The sequence below is a fragment of the Taudactylus pleione genome, unplaced genomic scaffold (genome assembly GCF_031769625.1).
Source record: "Taudactylus pleione unplaced genomic scaffold, aTauple2 ptg000006l, whole genome shotgun sequence".
Lineage (NCBI taxonomy): Eukaryota > Metazoa > Chordata > Amphibia > Anura > Myobatrachidae > Taudactylus > Taudactylus pleione.
Genome location: NW_028284409.1, coordinates 31,484,145 through 31,507,351, shown reverse-complemented (window position 1 = coordinate 31,507,351; position 23,207 = coordinate 31,484,145). Strand labels below are relative to the sequence as shown.

The 23,207-nt window shown below is 41.2% G+C and overlaps 1 protein-coding gene across 1 annotated transcript in view; it reads right to left on the bottom strand.

Moving 5' to 3' along the window:
- Positions 1-254: 254 nt before the first annotated feature.
- Positions 255-23,207, bottom strand: part of PACRG (parkin coregulated) — a 650,764-nt gene continuing 627,811 nt past the window's right edge. Inside the window, exon 5 of the mRNA XM_088451815.1 lies at positions 255-741. Coding sequence (XP_088307941.1) covers positions 581-741 — 161 coding nt within the window. The 3' untranslated portion in view covers positions 255-580. The remainder of the gene's footprint in view (positions 742-23,207) is intronic.

Below are 23,207 nucleotides of genomic sequence, written 5' to 3'. Positions count from 1 at the left end.
TAATATATACAGTACATTTCCTAAATAACCCAATATATAACACATCTATTTTTGAATTCTATCTCTCTAACAATCTATGTAACTTAATGTATATAACATATGAATTGGTTTATTATGCATCAGCCACATTATATTGCACAGCTGCAAAAGAGTCACAGCTGAAATGCTAGTTCTTTTCCATGACAAACACCTATTAAGCAGTCAGAGCAAACCCTCATTAAATCCTCTGACATCACCCTTAGGGCAAGAGAACACAGAGCAGCAATTGCCGAATTGCATATGAAAATTATAGTTTTATTGTCTGTACAACTGAAGACTTAACTCCAGCTCCCATTTCAGTGAGCTCGGCCATAAAGAGGGTATTCTTTCCTAGTACAAGAAAGCACAGTACACCATTGTAATGCAAGAAACAGTCGCTGTTTATGTATTCGATAGCCTGGTTCACAATAGCACTAAGTGAAATGGGCCAGAAGATCCAAATTTAGCAGCTGTGAAGAAAGTAAGTCATAAATAACAGAAAACAGGGCATGCCATTTCATACGCAGAAATAAAGCATTTTATTCACTTATGCTATTTTGACTTAGTTTATCAAGCAGGATTCATAGGTAGGAACCATGTATTTTATATTAATGAAAGCATCTTCTCCTCCATGGCGTTCAAAGGCTTCCAATGTTTCTTGAATCAAGTCGCCAATGTTTTCACGTTTTTGCTGGCTGTAGTCAATTCCGTCTCCTGAATTCACTGCACAAAGAGGAGAGCTCCGTTAGTTTGTAAACTTTTATCTATATACTTCATAACACACATTCTAGGCCTGACTCAGAGGTGCATGTAATACTGATGCCACGCACAAGCGGCCAATGGTTTCAGTCTGCGCATGTGTTTGAATTGCACTGCACATGTGTCCCGATGGTCGCCGCTCTAAGGGCCTGATCCAGCATGGACCGGAATTGCAATCGCATATGCAGATTGGCCGATGGTGCGTACTGCACATGCGTATGCACTGCAGTGTGCGTGCGCAGGATAGCATTGCGATCACACATGCAGATAGAAATCCATTGCAGAGTGAGTGACGGGACGTCAGCGTTTGGGGGTGGTGATGGGGGAGTGGTTGTAGAAACGCAGGCGTGCCTGCCCGTTTGAATGCCATTTCCTGGGTGTGTATAAATTAGCCACTGCGATGGCATACGTTCAGACGGAGAAATTGCACCTGCCTTAGGGTGGTGAGCCTTAATATGCACAGCGGTGGATTAGTGCCACAGCTGGTGGGAATCTCGGTACCATCAGATCGTCACAGTACGAAGACATCAGCCATAGCATAAAGACGCAGACGCACTGCGGCAAAGGATGCAGTCATGGCTGCTATAGCATGCACCTCAGAGTCAGGTACTCTGCACCCAACTAAGCTGCCACAAGTATCTGTATGTGAATAAAAAAGTTAATGTCATGCTACTAAATAATAGGAATATATAACAGGCTCCTACATGCCATGTATATAGTATAGCACAAGTAACTGTTCTATGTTTTATTACTGATGAGAGCTACTTAGCTGTAATAAAATATGACATATGTCAGGTTGTACTTGTGCTACTAACAAGTAGTCACTGGATGCCTAGATAGCCAAAAGAGACATAAAGAGCAACTTAAAGGTCTCTATCTACAATTCCTTAAGCCCCGTCATGTAAAATGTTGAGTAGAAATGTCACATATGCCAATGTCATCCCACAGAGTTACTTTCTACACTTCATACTGGATATTAGGGAATTGCTGTACTTCATGACCCCCTATCTCCTAGCCACTGCTACGATATGACAGCAGCTAAAGGCAGCATTGAGGTAAGGAACCAAGGTAAAGGGGTCATGGATCTTTCACTGTATTTTTACAAGTAGAGCGGTCACGTTGTACAGTAAATGACTGCATTTCCTCCAGGTCCTTGCTTGGGATAGCTTACTCACACTGACCGTGCTATAAAAGCAGCTGGTACTGCATAGCTTCTGACTGTCCCTCATTTGCTGGGACACAATGTTCCTACTTTGTTAACTGACAGCCCAATATAATTCCCAAATTTCTGCATCGCAGATACAGAGCATGATACTGAATCACATGTAATCTGCAATGCAGCCCCATCTAACCATTTAGCGGCTGTATATACATCTTTAGCCAGGTAGATACGATCTACAGCCATACACATCACATCCACTTCTCTGAGGACACTAAATTGGTATTTCTGGGTGGTAAGTGGGCAGAAAAAAATACTAATATGGTTGTGTGTGTGGGCGGGCGGGGGGGTGTTGTGGGCATATAGTCACAGCTATACACTAGTCTTACATATGTATTGTGGATGCCAAATGCAGATGGATCGCCTGCGGTGTAAGCACCAATGATAATTATGGCTGCTCTTGCGTATATAGAAGAGCGGGACGGTGCGATCCCATATATGTATTCCTATTAGGACAGCCACCCCCTCTGTTTCTATTCCTTGTGCTCCAAAGTTTTAAGTTATTAAGCTACGATAATCTTCTAAACACATTCTACAGTTTGCTCACATTTCATTTTCAGCATTTCACTTGCAAAATCTTTTATCTTCTTCTGTTAAAGAAATAATTCATTTTTGTTCATTGAGCAACTTAGCACTATTAAAAGGTCTCCCATAAATCTGAGTAATGTACAAAATGTATAGACTTAATACAATGGCTAGCTCTACTCTTTTTAAATTACTGCACATTGTTGAAATAAATGTCAAAAAGGGAATAGTGGATAAAAGTTAAAGAATAAAAACTTTATTAGTGTAAACTATTGATTTACTAAAACAGGTATCTTTTTGTCAGCTCAATCTACAGTACCAAATTTTGCATAATTTACAAGACATCTTCATTATTTAAAGTGCTGTTGTAAAGTTTTCAATGTGACCTACAACTAAAAAGGGCAACCACAGAATCACAATCAATCATATAGAGAGAACGCAGCTCATGAACTATAGCCATATTTCCCCTTTCATTTGCATTTGCTTTCCATCTAAAAGGATAAAGAGCTTTTCCAAATGAAGCTGTAGTTTAGATAATACATTCATGCATCATGTTTGCTAATAAAGTGCTTTACTTATTAAAGGCAAAACATCAGTGCAGTATCAGGACGCAGAGTCATTCAGGGCTGGAACCCACCATTCTGGAGCAGGAAGATGGTTACAGGGTACAACCTAAGATTAATAGATACATCCTGCACCTTTCTATGTAACAGGGTGCACCCCCCGGGAGCCGGCAAGTGTCAAAGTGGTGCCCTCTGTAACACTCCGCCCATTATGGTCCAGATAAACATCCAATGAGCAATGCAAAATTCTTGTGATTGTGCTATGCATTTTAATTTGTGCAGGTGCATCTAGATTAGTTATTAATTTGTGTGGCTTTATGGAGCAAGGTGATGTTTTCTATGTGTGGAGCAGAAGTCTTCAGTGACCAGTAGAAGGAGTGGACTGTAGTGAGAGCATTCCTTGCAAAGAATGCAGCTGGTGCACTAGGGCATATAGTTTTAATGAGCAATATAAAGGTATTGCACTGTGCAGTGTTATTAGAGAAAAAATGGGCTTTGTATTTTAGGGACATTCCTTGCTGTGCTTCTAATCTGCCAAAGGTGCCTATACTTGCAGTACAATGAGACTCTCTTCGGCCGAGAAGCACATTTTTAGAAACATTTTCTAATGTACAAACAGTGTCATAATTCATTTAAGCCATAAAATAATTTACACCAAGAAATAATTTGAGATATAAACAGAAATGTTGCATTCACTGGTAGGAGTCAGTGGTGGACAACAGCCAATACAGAGAGTGCAGCTGCTACGGTACCCTGAGATGTCGGGCAGTGCCACATAACCCTCCTGAAGCTACTGCTCTGCTCTCTATGTGTGGGGGCCGTAGTATGCCATGCATCTTAAAACCCAATTAGCAGAGAGGAGATCTCCATAGGAGTGAACGAGAATCATCAGGCCTACCCTCAAATGTTGCTATGGGACTTGGTGATGCCATGTTCTGCTACTGATTAGAGTGCTTCTACTGTGGTAGGAGATTGGACTTTGGATGTGACATTTGTACTTAGGCATTAGTTTGTGTAGGCATTAGCCAGTAATGATGTGCTGTAGGAGACCATGTAGACACTGGTAACCTAGGTGTTTTATACTGCGTGTCCAGTGCATGTAAGTAAGGTGCAGTGCTTCATTAGCCTTTTATCCATCTCTATATATGTACAGCGCAGTAGTGAATACAAAACAATTATACCAAAACCATTCCCTACAGTATGTTTGTCTATTAACTGTTTGCTTTATACCTAATATACTCATTATATGTCTATCCATTTATCAATCTGAAATACACAAATTATGTTACTATATGCATAAATAGTGAGTAATAATGTCAAACTGTGTATATTACAAGTAGAGATGTGGGGGTCCGGTTCTCAGAGAACTGTCAAAAAATGAATTTAGGGGTTCCGAGTTGAACCGAGTCCGAGATCACTTTGGGGTACCAAGTTGAACCAATTCCCGGTTTGGATCGTCCTGCGGTTTGGAACTCGGATTTAAAAACTGAACTCAGGGTTTGGATTGCATGCTAACAGGACAAAATGACATCAATTTAGCTGTTTTTTCTGTTTAAAAAAAAATACAGAGTCAAATACCAAAACCAAAACACGAAGGTGAATCCGGATCCAAAACCAAAACACCGTGGTCAGCTCACATCTCTAATTACAAGCAATATAATACTACTTACATATATTAGGCAGCACTGAGGATATCTATCTATCTATCTATCTATCTATCTATCTATCTATCTATCTATCTATCTATCTATCTATCTCATATAACATTCTCTTTAACTATCTGTCTATCTATCTCATATCTATCTATCTCATATCTATCTATCTATCTATCTATCTATCTATCTATCTATCTATATATCTTTCTCATATCTATCTATCCATCCATCCATCAACCGTACTGTTATTTTGAAACAAAGTATTATTTAGTTTGTATATACATATAATAACTGACAATGTTGTTTGGAAAGGCCCATAATGTCATCTCAGAGCATTATAGCAGTAATAAATGACACAGTCAGTCAGTGTCATAATTGTGGCAAAGTTATTCTATATTTCTAGCAGTAACCATTAGGATAATAAAGTGTATGTTCAATCTCCCACGCTACTTTTTGGTCAAACACTTCCACTGCCAGTGCCGGTCTTTATTTCTCTGGATTTCCTTATAATCACACATCTTACATTTCCTAACAAAGTGGGCTGGATAGCAGTTTTCAGAGAGCAAGTTAAAACATCAATATGGCAGGATACTTCTCTATTGCCAGGCATGAACAAAAAGGTTTTCACTAGAAAAATTAGTAAAATCAGCATTTCACAGTGAAGGTCATCACCTTAAAAATATATATCCAACTTTATTAGGCTATTAAAATACTATAGTAGCTGAGCTATAAGCATGTACATAATATTTCATTTTTATATGTATTACCAGTACAATATTCAGATCTAAAAGGGTCTTGCACTTTCAGATTACTCTAATTTATTGGCCTGTATGTCCTGCTGTGCAACGTTGACTGAAACCATTGTTTTTCCTTTCTGTATAGCTTTATGCCTACAGTATAAGCCATATCTTTATATAATAAAACATAGTTGTTTATTTTCATTGCCCTAGTATTCAACATAAAGGCACTCTCTGGATACAATTAAATCCAAGGCAAAGAGTGCAGAAATCTGTACTGTAACCAAGGCAACACAAATAAACGCCTGCATCAGGGCATTTATTTAATTTTTTGTCCATAAACTTTCTATAAAGCTACAAAATGTAGGTTTTCTCAGTACTTAATAAGCAAAATTGTGATTGCTTCATAAGTCATCCATATTGTAAATGTACATGGCAAAGAAAGGCCATTAACTGGATATGCTTGTCACAACATTTGATTTTAAGTTTTATATTCATTATTACTAGGGCTGAGCGGGTTCGGATTTCTGAAATCCGAAAAAACCCCAGCCCCCCCAATCCGAGTCGGGAACCGAGTCCGGCTCAGGTTTTCCCGCCTGACTCGGAACTGAAATCGAGGCAAAATGTCATCATTCCGCCTTCCGGATCTCGCGGGTTTTGGATTCTATAAAAGGTCCCCGGGTCGGCGCCATTTCTCACTCCGGCTGTGGACAGTGAAGAGGGAGGGTGGGAGCTAGGGCTGGCTGGGCTGTGTTGTGCTGCTGTTGTCCATAGGGGTAGTGTCCACTCAGTCCATAGGTGCTGAGAGGGCTGTGTTGTGCTGCTGTTGTCCATAGGTGCTGGCTGGGCTGTGTTGTGCTGCTGTCATAGGGGCTGGCTGGGCTGTGTTGTGCAGTCAGTTGTGCATAGGGGCTGTGTCCACTCCAAAGTCTATAGGGGCTGGCTGGACTGTGTTGTGCAGTGTCCCATAAAGGCTGTAGTCCTAAAGGGGTGCTGTAGTGTTGTGCAGGGGGTGATCTGTCAATCAGGGGTGCTCCCCCAGTAGCCGCACATGCATCAACAAAGTAGCGCCAAGCGTGCGTCTGTGTCATAAATCAAGAGTCGGCTGGCTTGTCCATTAAAGGGTGCTGGAACCCCCAAAGTGCACTCCAAAAAAAATAAAAAATTTGTTTTTTCTGTGTTTAAGAATTGTGTGAGCAGTAGCCGCACGTGCATCAACAAAATAGCGCCAAGCGTGCGCCTGTGTCATAAGTAAAGAGCCGACTGGCTCATCTGTTAAAGGGTGGTGTAACCCCCAAAGTGCACTCCAAACAAATAAAAAAATATTTTTTTCTGTGTTTGTGAATTGTGTGCGCTGTAGCCGCACGTGCATCAACAAAGTAGCGCCAAGCATGCGCCTGTGTCATAAGTAAAGGGCCGGCTGGCTTGACCATTAAAGGGTGCTGTAACCCCCAAAGTGCACTCCAAACAAAATAAAAAATTATTTTCTGTGTTTGTGAATTGTGTGCACTGTGGCTGCACGTGCATCAACAAAGGAGCAGTGCCAAGTGTGCGCCTGTGTCCCATAAGTAAAGGGCCATCTGGCTCACTCTTAAAAGGTGGTGTAACCCCCAAAGTGCACTCAAACAAAAATAAAAAATTCTTCTTTTCTGTGTTGTGAATTGTGTGCGCTTTAGCCGCACGTCCATCAACAAAGGAGCAGCGCCAAGCGTGCGCCTGTGTCATAAGTCTGTTAGAGGGTGGTGTAACCCCCAAAGTGCGCTCCACAAAAAATAAATAATTCTTTTTTTTCGGTGTTTATGTGCGAAATGTATGCGCAGTAGCCGCACGTGCATCAACACAGGAGCAGTGCCAAGCGTGCGCCTGTGTCATAAGTCTGTTAAAGGGTGGTGTAACCCCCAAAGTGCACTCCAACAAAAAGAAAAAATTATTTTCTGTGTTGTGAATTGTGTGCGCTGTAGCCGTACTTGCATCAACTAAGTAGCAGTGCCAAGCGTACGTCTGTGTCATAAATCAAGGGCCAGCTGGCTCGTCTGTTGAAGGGTGGTGTAACCCCAAAATGCTCCAAGAAAAAAACTATTTTTTTTCTGTGTTTGCACCGGGCTGAGGGTGCTCAGAGTGCCCCCCCTCCCCAGCGCGCAGCTGTAGCCGCACATGCATCAACACAGTAGCAGCGCCAAGCGTGCGCCTGTGTCATAAGTCAAGGGCCGGTTTGGACATCTGATCCGGACTGAAGGACGTGCCAACAATTTCTGACATGTCTACTGTCACTTCATATGGTACTGTCACCACTGACAGAATGGTGGAGGATTACATTGGTGACAGCATCCAAGTAGGGATGTCAGACAGTCCGTACCTGTACTGGCAGGAAAAAGAGGCAATTTGGAGGCCCCTGTACAAACTGGCTTTATTTTACCTGAGTTGCCCCCCCTCCAGTGTGTACTCCGAAAGAGTGTTTAGTGCAGCCGGGAACCTTGTCAGCGAAAGGTGTAGGAGGAAGATGATGTTCATAAAAATGAATTATCAACTCTTCCAGGGAGACCAGCCTCCAGAACGCACAGAGGGACATGTGGTGGTGGACAGGCCTGCCAAGAGTCGTTGGGGGCCCCGGTAATAGGGGGGCATGGCCTAATAGCGGGAGGCATGGCCATGCCCCCTTGCCGAAAGACAAAAAAAGATTTGCAGCGCTGCGAAGCGGCGCTGCGCGCTGGGGAGGGGGGGCACTCTGAGCACCCTCAGCCCGGTGCAAAGCCAGGGGGGCGCGATCAGTGTGATCGCTCCCCCACACAGGCACAGCTCCCCCCTCACAGCAGCCCAGCCTCATCGGTGGATGAGGAGGATGAGGACGACATCTTGACTCCGTAGAGCCAGTTTGTGCAAGGACAGATTAATTGCCAGCTTGTTTTGTGGGGGCCCAAACAAACCAATCATTTCAGCCACAGTCGAGTGGCAGACCCTGGTTCTGAAATGATTGGTTTGTTAAAGTGTCCTGTTTATACAACATAAGGGTGAGTGGGAGGGCCCAAGGGCAATTCCATCTTGCATCTCTTTTTTTCTTTCCATTATGTACTGTTTGGGGCCTAGTTTTTCAAACTGCCATCCTGTCTGCCACTGCAGTGCCACTCCTAGATGGGCCACGTGTTTGTGCCGCCCACTGGTGTCTCTTAGCATAGTCATCCATCTACCTCGGTGCAACCTTTTGGACATAAAAACAATATTGCGAGGTGTGAGGTGTTCAGAATTGACTGGAAATTAGTGGAAATTAAGGTTATTGAGGTTAATAATAGCATAGGAGCAGAAAAAGCAACAAATTCTGTGATTTTAGCTGTTTTTATGCTTTTTAAAAAAAAATACAGTCCAAAACACAAAACCCAGAACCCAAACCACGGAAGAGTGGTTTTGGCAAAACCAATCCAGATCCAAAGCACGAAGAAAGATCCAGATCCAAAACCAAAACACAAAACACAAAAAGTGGCCGGTGCACACCCCTAATTATTACCTATATTGTTTGTGATGTATAGTAAAATGGAGTCACTGCAGTGTGAGCTGAAATGTGTCTAATAATGGAATGCAACACTGCTACCAGTTCACTTTAATCATTTATAACTAAAGATTTGTTAGCAATGTACTAAATTTGTTTGGGCAAAGGATGATTTCAGATTAAATCATATGCAAAAAAATTAAAAACCCAGACAATGGGAGGTAAGTTACATACTGGAGCAATTCAGCAAGACTGTTATTATGGATTTTATCACAGCTGTATGAAGCAGCCATCTACTAAAAATGCTCTATTTCGCTGCCTTCAAGTATAAAATGATCTCTCAGATATGATATTACTAAAATGGTCAGCTTCTCCCTGAAGTCACCTGCCAAGTGCTATAACTGCGTATTCCCTCTCGCTACAGAAATTAGCAATATTCCAACTCAAAGTGCGATAATTAGGGCAGCATTCACTGAAAGAGCACAATGGCTATCTCAACAAGGTAGATGGATCTCTTTGACCTGTTCAGAATACCTTATGTTAAGTATGCAATCATACAATATGTGCTTTGAAGCAAATTGATACTGATACATAAGGATTTCCTGAGTTGTCCATGTAAGTTTGACTTCATATCGGTGCACTGTATGAAGACACTGTTCTCATGTTACAAGGATTCTAACAGTTTCTTTATTAATCAATGAAAAGGAATTGTGTATATTACAGTATTCTGTCATTTTTTAAATACTATGGGCCTGATTCAGAGATGTAAGTTAGTGCGACTGCAATATGCAAATATCGCAGCCACATGGATTTGTGTTGAGACACCCGCCGGTTAGCAAATCCAAGTCACTATGTTTAAAGTTGCAGCATCAGTTGCAGATCAGTCGATAATTGGCCTGGTGAGTAACCGTCTGGTCATGCAGAATGTCCGCGGGGACACCGGAGAAATTTTTACTGCATATCGGATTGCAGTCACAGGCTGAGACATGCCCAAATAACAGTCGTGACACCCCTGCATTTGATTCGCCACCCCCCGTTGCCACCCACAAACTGTCCCTGTGTCAATCATTTTGCAAATAAAACCTCAATTAAACTTGATGCATGCGCAGTGAGACTCAGGCGCATGTGCAGATCACTATAATCGTTCACCTGCGTAAATATTGGTATAGCGTCCATCTCTGAATCAGGCCCTATGTCCATGTGAGTGTTTTATTACAAGAGCCAAAACAATCCATATAGCATTTAATGACATTCCAGTGACAGAAAGATTTCTCTACAATACAGAGACTACATTTCAACCCAAACTTTCAAACCAACCACAGTTATCACCACCAAACATGGCTGCAGGGAGCATTAGACAGAATGAGAAATGATAGCATGTACACCCTAGAGCACTGACCGCTTCAGAAATTATGCTTAACCTAAAGTTATGGAGAACCTAGCATAAAAGGCAAATAAATATCAACCATCAAGGGCAAAGAAACAGCTACTCCAATGAAAAAGGCCAAAAGGCCAATCTATTTACCCAGAATATCAAAAGAAAAAATAGTGTAATGCTAAATTATATGAAACTGTCTGTTCTACATCAATAAAAATTATACATTATGAATGTATTATCAGAACCATAAAACTTATAATGGGCGGGTTAACACTCATGCTCTATACATCTCATCTCTTATCACTGCTATTCTCATGATAAGAAATGATGCTTCAAGGCAATTACTAAGAAGCCCCAGCCGGGACGTTGCCTCAGCACAGGTGCTTTCCTAGTGAAGACATAACACTATAGTGATAGCTTTCACTATCACTATACTGGGTTCGGGCACACCTTGCATAGAAATAAAATGACAAGAATTGAGGTGAGGTAACCCAGTGTAATGGCCAGGCATCAGAAGATCCCTCCCAAGCGGTGGTTTCAGAATAGGGAAGAGAGAAGATGGTGTTAGCTAAAGACACCTAAGCTAAGCTTTATAAATTACAATGTATCAGCTTCCCATAGAGAACTATGGTGACAGTTGCTGCAAGTATTTTAGAGCATTCTACAATATCTCCTGCATTACAGCGGGGAGATGTATGAAGGGGCAGTAGGGGGATAACATTACATTTTTAAGTCTGTTTTAATAATTTATTGGGTTGGAGTTTCCATTATAATTTCACTGACACACTTTTTGTAATGTGGAAGTGATAAAAAATAAAGAATTGAATGAAAATAATGCTAATTGCGCATGTTAAGTGCTGCAGCTACCGGATCCCTGCATGTAGTAATGAAGGGAAGCGATCAGAATGACAGGGGCGCTATACCCCTGCCATTCATTAGACACACATGGGGACGCACCATAGACACTTGTACCAGCCTTATGGTAGGTGCAGTTTCTCCATCTGAGAATGGCTTCCTGTGTGAGTGGTTCAGCATCTTTGAAAGATGCTGCTTTCAGCAACATGCCCATGTTAGCTTTGCCACCACCCTGTTACCTTCCAGGTACACCCACTAAATTCCACAGACCCTGCAGCTGATTCACTTCTGTGTCTCTGAGTGGTGACAATCAGGACACATGTGCTGTGTGCCTCATGCGCAGACATTGGACAACTGCATACGGCATAGTCACTGCGTCCATCTCTGAATCAGACCCATTGTCTGCAATTGGAAACAAAGGGGTACGATAAGTACATATATATATATATATATATATACACACACACACCGATCAGCTATAAGATTAAAATCACCTGCCTAATATTGTGTAGGTTCTCTTCATGCCGCCAAAGACCTCTGACGGTGTCCTGTGGTATCTGGCACCAAGACATTAGCAGGAGATCCTTTAAGTCATGTAAGCTGTGAGGTGGGGCCTCCATGGCTCAGACTTGATTGTCCAGGCCATCCCACAGATACCCGATTAAGATCTGGGGGATTTGGGGACCATGTTCCTCAAACCGTTGCTGAACAATTTTTGCAGTGTGGCAAGGCGCATAATCCTGCTGAATGAAGCCACTGACATCAAGGAATAGCATTGCCATGAAGGGGTGTACTTGGTCTGCAATAATGTTTAGGTAGTACGTGTCAAAGTAACATGCACATGAGTTGCAGGACCCAATGTTTCCCAGCAGAACATTGCCCAGAGTACTACACTGCCTCTGTCATTTTGCCTTCTTCTCATAGTGCTTCTTGGTGCAATCTTTTTACAGGTAAATGACACACATGGACGTCTGTATTATAACATGCTGTTCTGATACAAATAAAAATGTGACTGCCTTCTCCCTGCCGGATCTGGTGAGTGCTTTTAATATGCATTCATCATGTCGACAAAATGTCCCTGGTGGCTTAGTGGTGACTTACCTGATAAGGCAGGTTTGGCATCTCTAGCTAAATCTTTTGGGTCCGATGGTCAGCTGATGAGGACTTTCAGGTTTCAGGTGGTGAGTAACGCTAACCGTAGTTCCTAAACCCTAACCCTCCTCCCGCTAGTGCCTAAACATCCCACAGCCTAACGCTAACCCTCTTGACATGTCATCATGTTTAATATTGACATTTTAACAATGTCAAAATTATAACTGTCGACATTGTTGTGTAGACATTTTGACTACATCCCAGTCCCATATATCAACTAAAGCTGGGTACACACTATACAATTCTCCGATCTGTCAAATTTTGTGTCACTGACCTAAAAATTGTTTAGTGTGTGCTGTATGCTGCACCAGGACCCTAGAGTCGGTTGATAACCTATTGGATCTGTCGGAAAGGCATCGTTCTGAATTTGTAGTATGTAAGGAGATCGGCTCGATCCTGCATATGAAAAAAACTCACCTCAACGATTTGAAGTTCAGATTATTGTTTGAAATTAAGCAATAATTGTGTAGTATGTACACAACACCCCTGGTGTTATCAGGATTGGCTTCGTTGTCGGAATTTGTCTAGTTTTTGGCAAATCTGTCAGGTGTGTACCTAGCTTAAGAGTAACTCAGATGATGTAAATTAAGCCTAATAAAATACCAAATCTCACTATCGAGTTTATAGATGGTTACCGTTCCTATGGTTCCTTAAATAACGATAGAGCGTGTGGTCTACATGGGCCCCTGGGGGACCAACACACTGCACCCTTATAAATATACTTACTGCTCCGTAGGTCCGACGCTGGCTGCAGAGATGCAGAAATTACTGGTAAAATGGGCACGGGGCCATTTTCCGGTGATTCGCGCATAACGCAGTAGAAATGTCCCAGGAATATGGTACGGGCGCCATGCTCCCAGAGACCTGCACATGCGCAGTAGACTGTGGTACAATGCCAGAGTCTATTGCATCGCAAGAAAGGAGAGGGCCAGATTGGAGCTTGCACACAGGCCCCCTCCTCTCTTTAACCGCCTCTGCTTCAGACTTTCTATATCTCAGCAAGTCAGAGGTCTAGAACTGGATGCAATTGCACATGAACAAGATTAGCAGGAACGACACATTACATCAAATAGCACATTTCCATGTATTTGTTCGGTCTAACAGGCTTGTGGTTCTATAGCACTATCATATGTGCTAAGTTTACTACAGGACCAACAAGTTGAGAATAGAGAAAGTGCAGAGATGTGGTTTGACAGTGTGAGTGGCCAATGTGTCAGTCATATTATCCTATTTGCACACAACATAATAATGGAATAAAGTATCATGTACATAAGAGAAAATAGTATCATGAGAGTATTATTAGTTCATGCAAATGCCATACCATATAAAACGTTATTACATAAACACAAATATAAATGGGATTTCAGGGTCACATTCATCCAGTAATTGTCTTAAAAGATGAGACGCTGCTCTTTGAATCTCTTCTATTCATGCTCTGTGAAGTTTAATGTTCAATGTCCTGTCCTGGTGATCCACAGCAAGAACAACATTTGGGATCTTAGTAAGACAATTCTGGTAACGCTGTTCTTATAAATATTGACTCAGCTCATAAAATGTTTTTGTAACCCTGTCCTGTTGCTGGTTCATAGTGAAATGGTAGACTGCATTCCCAGCCTACCCAACTGCATCCATTAAGTGTAAATCCTACCTATAAATAGGCAATGATCCTCCTTTAACAACTGTCACACTTACTTTTACATTAGTTAGTACAACAGAAGGACAAAGAGATGTTTGAGACAGACACTGGTTAAAAACTGTGTAACATCCATATAAAACTATTGCAAGACACAATGCTATTTGCAGTAACATGTCTGGAAACCCTGTCAGATGTCACTGTGACGCTGGAACACATGGAGAAGTTTTACGAATGATGCAAGTCAAGTACAAATACACTTGTGATTTGCTTCTGAAACAAATACATTGAAATCAAGCCAGTATGACAGCTGTTATCACTATTTTCCATTCCCTGGATATACTAGCCAGGATCAAACAGAATCCTTGCCTACTTCACATTTTATATTGAAGTACTAATGTGAAAACAAAGGCATTGTTTTTTTACCCTGACAAATAACAGCAGGTGATATATTTAATCATTGTAAAAAAGGGAATTGATATTTTTTATCTGAGTTGGTGAGCAGTTTTATTGCTGTAATAATAAGGTAAAACTTTCAAAATTGCTTGTGTAGCTAAGAAAGATCAATAATGAAACAAAGTGGGTCTGAATAATGTTACATGTACAGGCTCTACTGGCACAAGCACACATAAACTAAGCAATATGTCATTAAAATAAGAACTGAAATGATAACACACAATAGTCAGTGAAAACAATGTGAGCTAGTGTTTTATTTACAATTAACTATGGACAGTATATTGAAGGGCATTAGGAGTTTTTTTATTTTTTATTTTGCTTGGAAATTAAAATATAATTAAAATATAGGCAACCACACATTACATGGTTTTACAATTGTATATGTAAAAAGAGTGATACTTTGCATGGGGAAGCTATTGCCAGAAGCGGTCAGCACGGATTATTGGCAACAACACATTGCTTATAACAATTAGGGTAATAGTGGATATTCAGCATATAGAGTTCCTGGTAATAGTCCACAAATTAATTCACCAATGTCTCATGCAAAAGAGATATTTGGCTAATTATTCTTCATATATTCATCCGCACATATCTCTCATGTTCTGTATTTACTCCACAATCCGGAACCTCAAAAAAAAGGAATAAAGCACCACATAGTGTATGATCCGATTAAAAAGTATTAATATGGTGTACACAATAATACAGTGGTTCACATAAATAAATGGATAATAAAAACCACCATGTGGGGTTTGCCCGTACCATATTTGGCCTTTTAGGAAAGGCGCCTTAGAAGGTATGGATATGATGAACCCGGGTAATCCCTTTGTGCTTTGAGGATGGGAGAAAGGTTGTTTAGTTACATGCACACTACATCAAGGCCGTGTAGATATAAGCTAGACCTGCTGCCACTTTGAGACGTGTTATTTTCAGTTAAACAGATACAGAAATGTTAGCACTAAGAGGTACATTATTCACCTACATAAATCTGGTGCAGATTTTAGAACTGATGATGATATCATGCCTTTTCTACTGACTTAGTCATAGAGCAACATAAGTACAAGTGTGGCTATTGTAAAGTAATGGAAAGGCGGCTGCTGTAAGCAAAGATTACACTATGTTTATGGACCGAAGTGATCCTGAAGGAGGTTTCTATGCCAGATTTCACAAAACATCCTATCACACATCAGTCAGATGCCCGACTGGCCAACATTTCATTATTTTATTTTTTTATTTTGCTTGAATTAGAAAACAATTAAGAGCAACCATCCTGTCACTAATTTGTCAGTCTTAGACTTTGATTGTGGAGATGTTTCATTGCAGATGTTCATATATATGATTAGGGATGTAATCGGCATCCCTGCGGTAGGGATGCCGAGGGTCAGAATACTGATGCCGGAATCCCGCTGCCATCTTAACGGTAAATATTAGGCATAGGGCTAGGTTTAGGGGTTATGGTTAGGCACTAGGGGAGGGTTAGGCTTTGGGGGTAGAGGGTTAGGCTGCAGGAAAGTAGGGGTAGGGTTAGGGGTAGGTGTTAGGATACTTACCTAATTCTGTCAGTCGCGATGCCATTGTCGGTTTTCTGATACACACCTGCGTTTCTACAACCATTCCCCAACGTCACCACCCCCAAACACTGATGTCCCATCCCTCGAACTGCAATGGTTTTGTGTCTGCAGAAGTGATCGCAGTGCCATCGCAATTCTAACTCATGCATGTGCACTGTGGTGCATACAGCCGTTCTGCGTACGCTGTTGCAGTTGCAATCCGTGATGAATCAGGCCCATGTTCATTATATAAATATGAAACAATTCATTAGAAAACTTTACTAAAAAAAAAAAGCCATAAAAACACAAGCTAAGCTCAGATGATATTTAAAATATTTAATGTAATATTAATCAATTTATTAATAATATTTATGATTAGAAGACATCACCAGGGAACATAGTTTTTACGAAAACTAGTGAAAATCAGCATGCAGTATTATGTTTTGCATGCTAAATTGCTCCTAGGTATGAAGCCTGTCCAAAATCACAGCTAAACAAACATACTTGCAAAATGTCCAATATTTGCCCAGTCTTTTTCCTGATAGTTTCTGTTGTTAGCTGAAAGAGAAGAGTCACTTCTCCAATCAGAATATTTAATAAGAACATGAAGTTGCATGCAGTAGGAATCCTTTCGAAACCACAGATGAAGCAGGAACAGAAATGGCTGATGGATTGTACAATCCTCAAGAGACATGCTTTGTGCCTGCACAGACCCCAGACTGTACACTTGTGCTCATGAAGGTTAAAGTACTGGCAGCACTGGAAACATAAGTCTGCTATTTATCAAAGAGCTAGGTATAGAGCAGACAGCTGCAATCTGATCCTTAGTTCAAAGGTAAATCTATAACCTTATCTCTGACCTCAGATCTTCAGACCTTTTTCCTCAGCGTATGTGTCATTAGAAAAATGACTAAACTGTCACTTTGGTCTTTAAAAAAATAATAAATAAGTAAATAAAGTTTGGATAGGTCCATGAAATAAAATACTGCTTGCATATTACCCATAGTATACTGTACATAACACATACTGTGTACAAATTCAAGCTGAATTAACGGGTGAGTTGTGTCCTTAGTATGGTGACAGACAGACAGGGGGTTTAGGTGACCCCACATTGCTGTGCACTGTGTTGTCATGAGCTATTAGCTATTGTTATTTGATGAGTATGTTGCAATTATGATTTCTTGTTACAAATTGGTATTGATCACAGTACCAAAACAAGGGGGGTGAGATGGGGAAAAAGATAAGTGGGAGGGGGGGGGGGGGAGGGGAAATTGGCGGTACACCGCACTGAGGTAAAAAGAAAGGGATCTTGGATACAAGAATAAAAGTGGTAATGTAATAATTCCCACAGTATTCTCTGTGACTGTAATGTCTATTGAGGGTGCAAAAGCCTATGGTGAATCAGATATGTACAGCAAAAAGTACTCCTAAGGTGAGGGGCACACCTCAAATAAGCAATCTAAAATATAACTTTTCATTAATGTATTCATAAAATAAGGGAATTGTTACACACACACATATATACACATATATACCCACATATATACACACATATATACACACATTTGAGCTATTATGTATATAAAAGGATGTATCTTTCTGTCATAGCAGTTGTATTACATATGTCTATTATGAACATATGTCCTATTATTGACAATTAGTACCACATGTACATACATATATGAAATATGATAATGTTAAATATACCATCACAAAACTTCAGGGTATATGTTATCTGCAAATGACAATATATATTAAAGATACACCAAATCTATAATCATGGAGAACAATGTAAATTGACAATCGTGAAAAATAAATAAATTAATATATGAATATTCAAAAGTGACATTTATGTGAAGATAATTACCACCAGGTAAGTGTCGGCAAACATATAAGTGACAATGGAAAAATAATGTGAAAAACACACAGATTAAACCTGCACCAAGACTAAAAATGCATAAGTGTTCAGATACATCAGTATAATCACATTTGCATGGGGCTTCCTTCAATTAATCAGTAATCTATATAGCAACTCTATTTAGTACCAGGCATTTATTAATAAAGGTAGAACAATTGAAGGGAAAACTTAGTATCTATGCATTTACATGCAGTTGGGATCTGCTTTCCCCTGTCGTGCAAGCATCTGACTGGGGATGAGAGTCCCGATGCAACGGCACAGTGAAGAAAATGAAAGACTGTTTCTGCTGCTGATGCAGGCTTCCCCCTGATGCTAATGCAGCACAGTGTGTCAGTACATAATCAAGCTTGAGCTTTCCGTGAAAAATCCCCCGCGAAACGCGCATCAGCACCGCTCATGGGTACCTCTGTGCGCACAGGGGACCGTTGCACCACCAGATCATTATCCATCAAGAAACTTACTGTCATCCAACAGGTATCTTATCTTTGATTTCCCTGCTCTCTCACTGATCGCGACTATGTGCTGACACTCTGTGCTGCATTAGCATCAGGAGAAAGCCTTGACAGAAAGATACATCCTTTTATATAAATAATAGCTCAAGTGTGTGTATATATGTGTGTGTGTTTTTGTTCCGTAACAATTCCCTTATTTTATGAATACATTAATTAAAAGTTATATTTTAGATTGCTTATTTGAGGTGTGCACAATGGCAAGGTGGCATTGTTTGTCATCTTATATAACCTATCCTATTCCTAATTGAAAAAACATATTTCCATGGGTATCCATTAAATACACCTACAGCACATTGTGTTTTACGCAGACTGTGCAAGAAGTGAAATAAAAGCCTGAATCACATAGTCTTGTTACATTAGCTTCATTTGATATCTTTATTTCTCATACAAATGCCCAGTGTGCACAGCTTTGTGAACAATACAGCCTCTGATAACTGTGATATTTATATTGCTTTTTACAGATGTTAACTGGCTCAGTTTTGTGACATTTACAATCATAGAAGCAGAAAAGACAGTAATAATATTTTTCTACAGTGATTGCTTGTTGTAGGGATGTGGTAATGTAGAGATCATTAAAATAACTGTTATGTAACAATAATAAAAGAATTTCCAGGATTTGTTCTAATACAGGCAGTAGTAAAGATGCCTGATAAAAATGAAGCCAAGTCACTAGGTTTAATTTGCGATATATGGGGTAAAATTATCCAATTTCTATATTTAAATCATTAAAGAAATATTAGCACTTCCTTTGATAGGACGTAAGCAATGAGACAGACAATACCAAAGGAAAAACATTTCAGTGTTTAATGGTGTGCTAATTGACCAGATCAAATCCTTTTATACATGGGATGATGTACAGTATGCTGCCATAGTCTAAATTATATGGGTAAGTCAGTTCTGTGACTTGTAAATGTTCAAGACCACACGACATGAGCTCTTGTTTTGTTCATGTAAGTCTGAGTTGTTTTCTAATATCAATAATAAGTTATACTACTTACATAGTTAAGTTACACAGTACTTCATTTTAAAACAGAGATATCAGAAAATTCTGATCATAAGAAAGGTCTATCGGTTTATCAGGAAAAGTGTGTAATATAATTTAATGTAGTCCTTACTGTAAATTCTATGATTATTATTAGTTACAGTACTGAGGAGTTCCTTGGTCCTGTGATGCTATTAAAGCAAAAAGCTGTAGCAGAAGTGCTTCTACACAGAGGTTGGATACGGGATACTGGCGCTCGGGATCTCGACGGTCAGAATCCCAATGCAGGCTTCCAGATAGGTTTAGGATACCGACACTTGTTGGTCAGTATCGTAACCCTCCCCTCTCCCAATCCCTAATCCTCCCTCCCCCCTTCATGCCTAACCTTAATCCTCTCCCTAGTACTTTAACCTAACCCCTAACCCTACCCCAAGTACTTACCATCAGGATGCCGGCAGTCGGAATGCCAGTGCTGGGATTCTGTCAGTTGTCAGGATACCGACGTCGGCATTCTAATTGCCATCATCCCGACTGCCGGTATTTTGACCAGATCTCCTACGCAGGTCATTTCTCAGCAGTAATTTACAGTATATAGTGTAAGATTTTCTAAATTTGTAAAATATTTACAGATGTGTCCTCATACGCAGTTGCTCCAGGCACGCCAAACAGCCAGGTCCCCTGCGACTCAGTTTGCACCAAGATGCACCAGGAATCTGCACTTATTAATTTGATATCTGTGTGTGACTGAATCTGAACCTGTATACGTAGTGCTACGATCTGTATATATTTATTAATAAGCTGAAGTGGAAATACTAGAACTCGCTGTATATAATCAGTGACAAAATTCTCAGTTTATACAGATGTCACTTACAGGAGTTTACTAATGTTTATACATACACACAATTATAAGTGATACCATTAGAATTCACTGTTAATTTATCATTTACTCTGTAATAATAAGTATAGGCTGAAATATCGAACATTCCAAACATTATTTACAAAACTCCTTCTCACAGTTCTAGTTATGAAAGATAGCTCAGGAATTCCACAATATTTGCCATGGTTGTGCAACATCTATCATCCTGAGACTTGGGCTGGGGTTGGCGCTACTTCCTGATACTTCTGTCTGACATGAGTGTTCATAATCTCAATATTTTCAAGTTAGAGTATTTGCACCACTGAAAATTAGTTCTTAAAAGATGTAAAAGACTTTGTAACCATTTTTGTGTTAGTTTAGGAATAACTGTATTATCTATACCAGCATTTACAAATGTGCTTTAGGAATAAACCTACACAATCATAGTATATATAAATATCTGATCTAATACATGGGAACACAGGAATTCAGCTGGGGCATATCTACATGCGTGAATTTGGTAAAATGAAAGAAAATCTGTTGCAATAAGCTTAAAATAGACACTTTGTTTCACAAGCAAATGATTTAGTCCCAAAGTGTTGCTTAAAGGCGCATATATATATATTCACCACATGATAAATTGGATGATTTGAACGATATCATTATCGTTCATCATCTGCAATATCATGCAGAGGATATGCCGTCAACGACCAGTGATGCACGATCCCGCTCGTCATTGACTCCGTTGCTCATCGCCTGAACCAGCTGTCCAACCGAACGATATCTTCAGGTTGTGCAGGTTCGGGGATGAGGGTGCTGGCATTGAACGATATATTGTTCAGTGTGGGCTCAATGTCCACTGCACAATATAATGAATGACTGAACGATATCGTTCAATCGTTCATTATATCGTGTAGTGCAGTGATTTTCAACCTTTTTTAACTGGAGGCACACTACACAAGATCATAATATTGACAAGGCACACCATTCGGCGATGTGGCGTGCGCGACCTTGGAAAAAACATACATATTGGCTCCCACATTAAAAAACCACATACATTGGCCCTCACAGGAATAAAAGGCAATACATTGGCCCCCACAGTAAAAATTAACACTGGCTGGCCCCCACATAAACAAAAAAAAAAGACATTGTTGGCCCCCAAAGAGAAAAAAAAACCCATATTGCTCTCCCCAAAAAAACAAAGTAAACTGGCTCCCACATAAAATATTAATATACATTTTTTTGTCCCTACCTGTTCAGCGGAGTGCAGGCAGGCTGGCTTGTGGCCACAGGGCTGGCTGGCTGGGCGTGCAGGTAGAGCACTATCCAGCCAGCTGTGGGGCTGGCTGGATAGTGAGGCAGACAGGCATGTTGGCGGTGCTGGTGGCCACAGGGTTGACTGGTGCGACAGGATGGCTGGTGGTCACAGGGCTGACTGGCGTGTTGGGGGTGCTGGAGGTTGCAGGGCTGGCTGGCTGGCTGGCATGTTGGGGGTGCTGGTGGTCGCAGGGCTGGCTGGCGTGTTGGGGGTGCTGGTGGTCGCAGGGCTGGCTGGCATGTTGGGGGTGCTGGTGGTCACAGGGCTGGCTGGCTGGCGTGATGGGGGTGCTGGTGGTCGCAGGGCTGGCTGGTTGGTGTGTTGGGGGTGCTGGCGGTCACAGGGCTGGCTGGCTGGCGTGTTGGGGGTGCTGGTGGTTGCGGGGCTGGCTGGCTGGCGTTTTGGGGGTGCTGGTGGTCGCAGGGCTGGCTGGCGTGTTGGGGGTGCTGGTGGTCACAGGGCTGGCTGGCTGGCATGTTGAGGGTGCTGGTGGTCGCAGGGCTGGCTGGCTGGTGTGTTGGGGGTGCTGGTGGTCATGGGGCTGGCTGGTGAGGCAGGCAGGCTGACTGGGGGTGCTGATGTTCTTCATGCAGATCATCTGCAAGGGCCGCAGAGCTGGCGTGCGGGTAGTCTGACTGGAAACGCGGCATGCGTGACCTGTGATGTCATGCCACCGCGTCTGCATAGATGATGACCAGGGCGCTCCTGAGACTCCCAGAAGAGCTCAGCACTGCCCGGTCCGCAACACGGCAGCTCTGAGCTCACACCTAACAACCGCTCGCGGCACACCAGTGTGCTGTGGCACAACGGTTGAAAAACGCTGGTGTATTGGATATGTGCCTTCACACAGTCTTATCTATTGAGATTAATTGTATATTTAAAAATATTTATTTATAACACTTTACCTGCAGTGAAGTTATTGCATCCACCACACAATGTATGTTTTAGGTATGTTGAGGACTGCAGTGAGTATGCAACAAGACACACTTGCCACAGAGAGTAGAGTTATTGCTGTGTCCATGTGGGCCATGCTGCTAACTAGACTATAACTTAAAATCCCATTGTTTTATGTATCCATGGTTTCCTAATGTGTTTCACTTCTTAGTACAAATGCTGTAAACTTACAAATATACAATGACAATATTACACATACAGTACAGTACACATTTGGCGGTGGACTGTCACTCTATATCATAAAAGCAACCTAGTTTGTACATGGATTGGAGGACACACTGAGAGTACTGGGAAAATACGACTGTATATTTATTATATCATAAGGTAGCAATACAATACATCAACATCACACTAAATGACAACTTATTAATAATTCCCAAGTTAATCACTAAAATCCCTAGGACAGATCTTATAAACACAACATTCTTGGGAGGAAGCAGCACTTCACACCCCAAGTTTTGACCAATGTCAGTCATAGCAACTAGCAGTACTCTGAAGAACATGTCTCTTTCTTCCCACTCAAATTTCCATATTGCTTTGTGCCTGCCCTGGGCTGATACCATATTAACATACACCCTGTAAGTGGCTAAGAGCTGTAGGGACTTGTGGAGTCCTTCCCTTCATTTGCTAGGTACCCCATGTTGTGTAGGTGCCACTGAGTGTACCTGCTCTCATACTGGAACAATAGG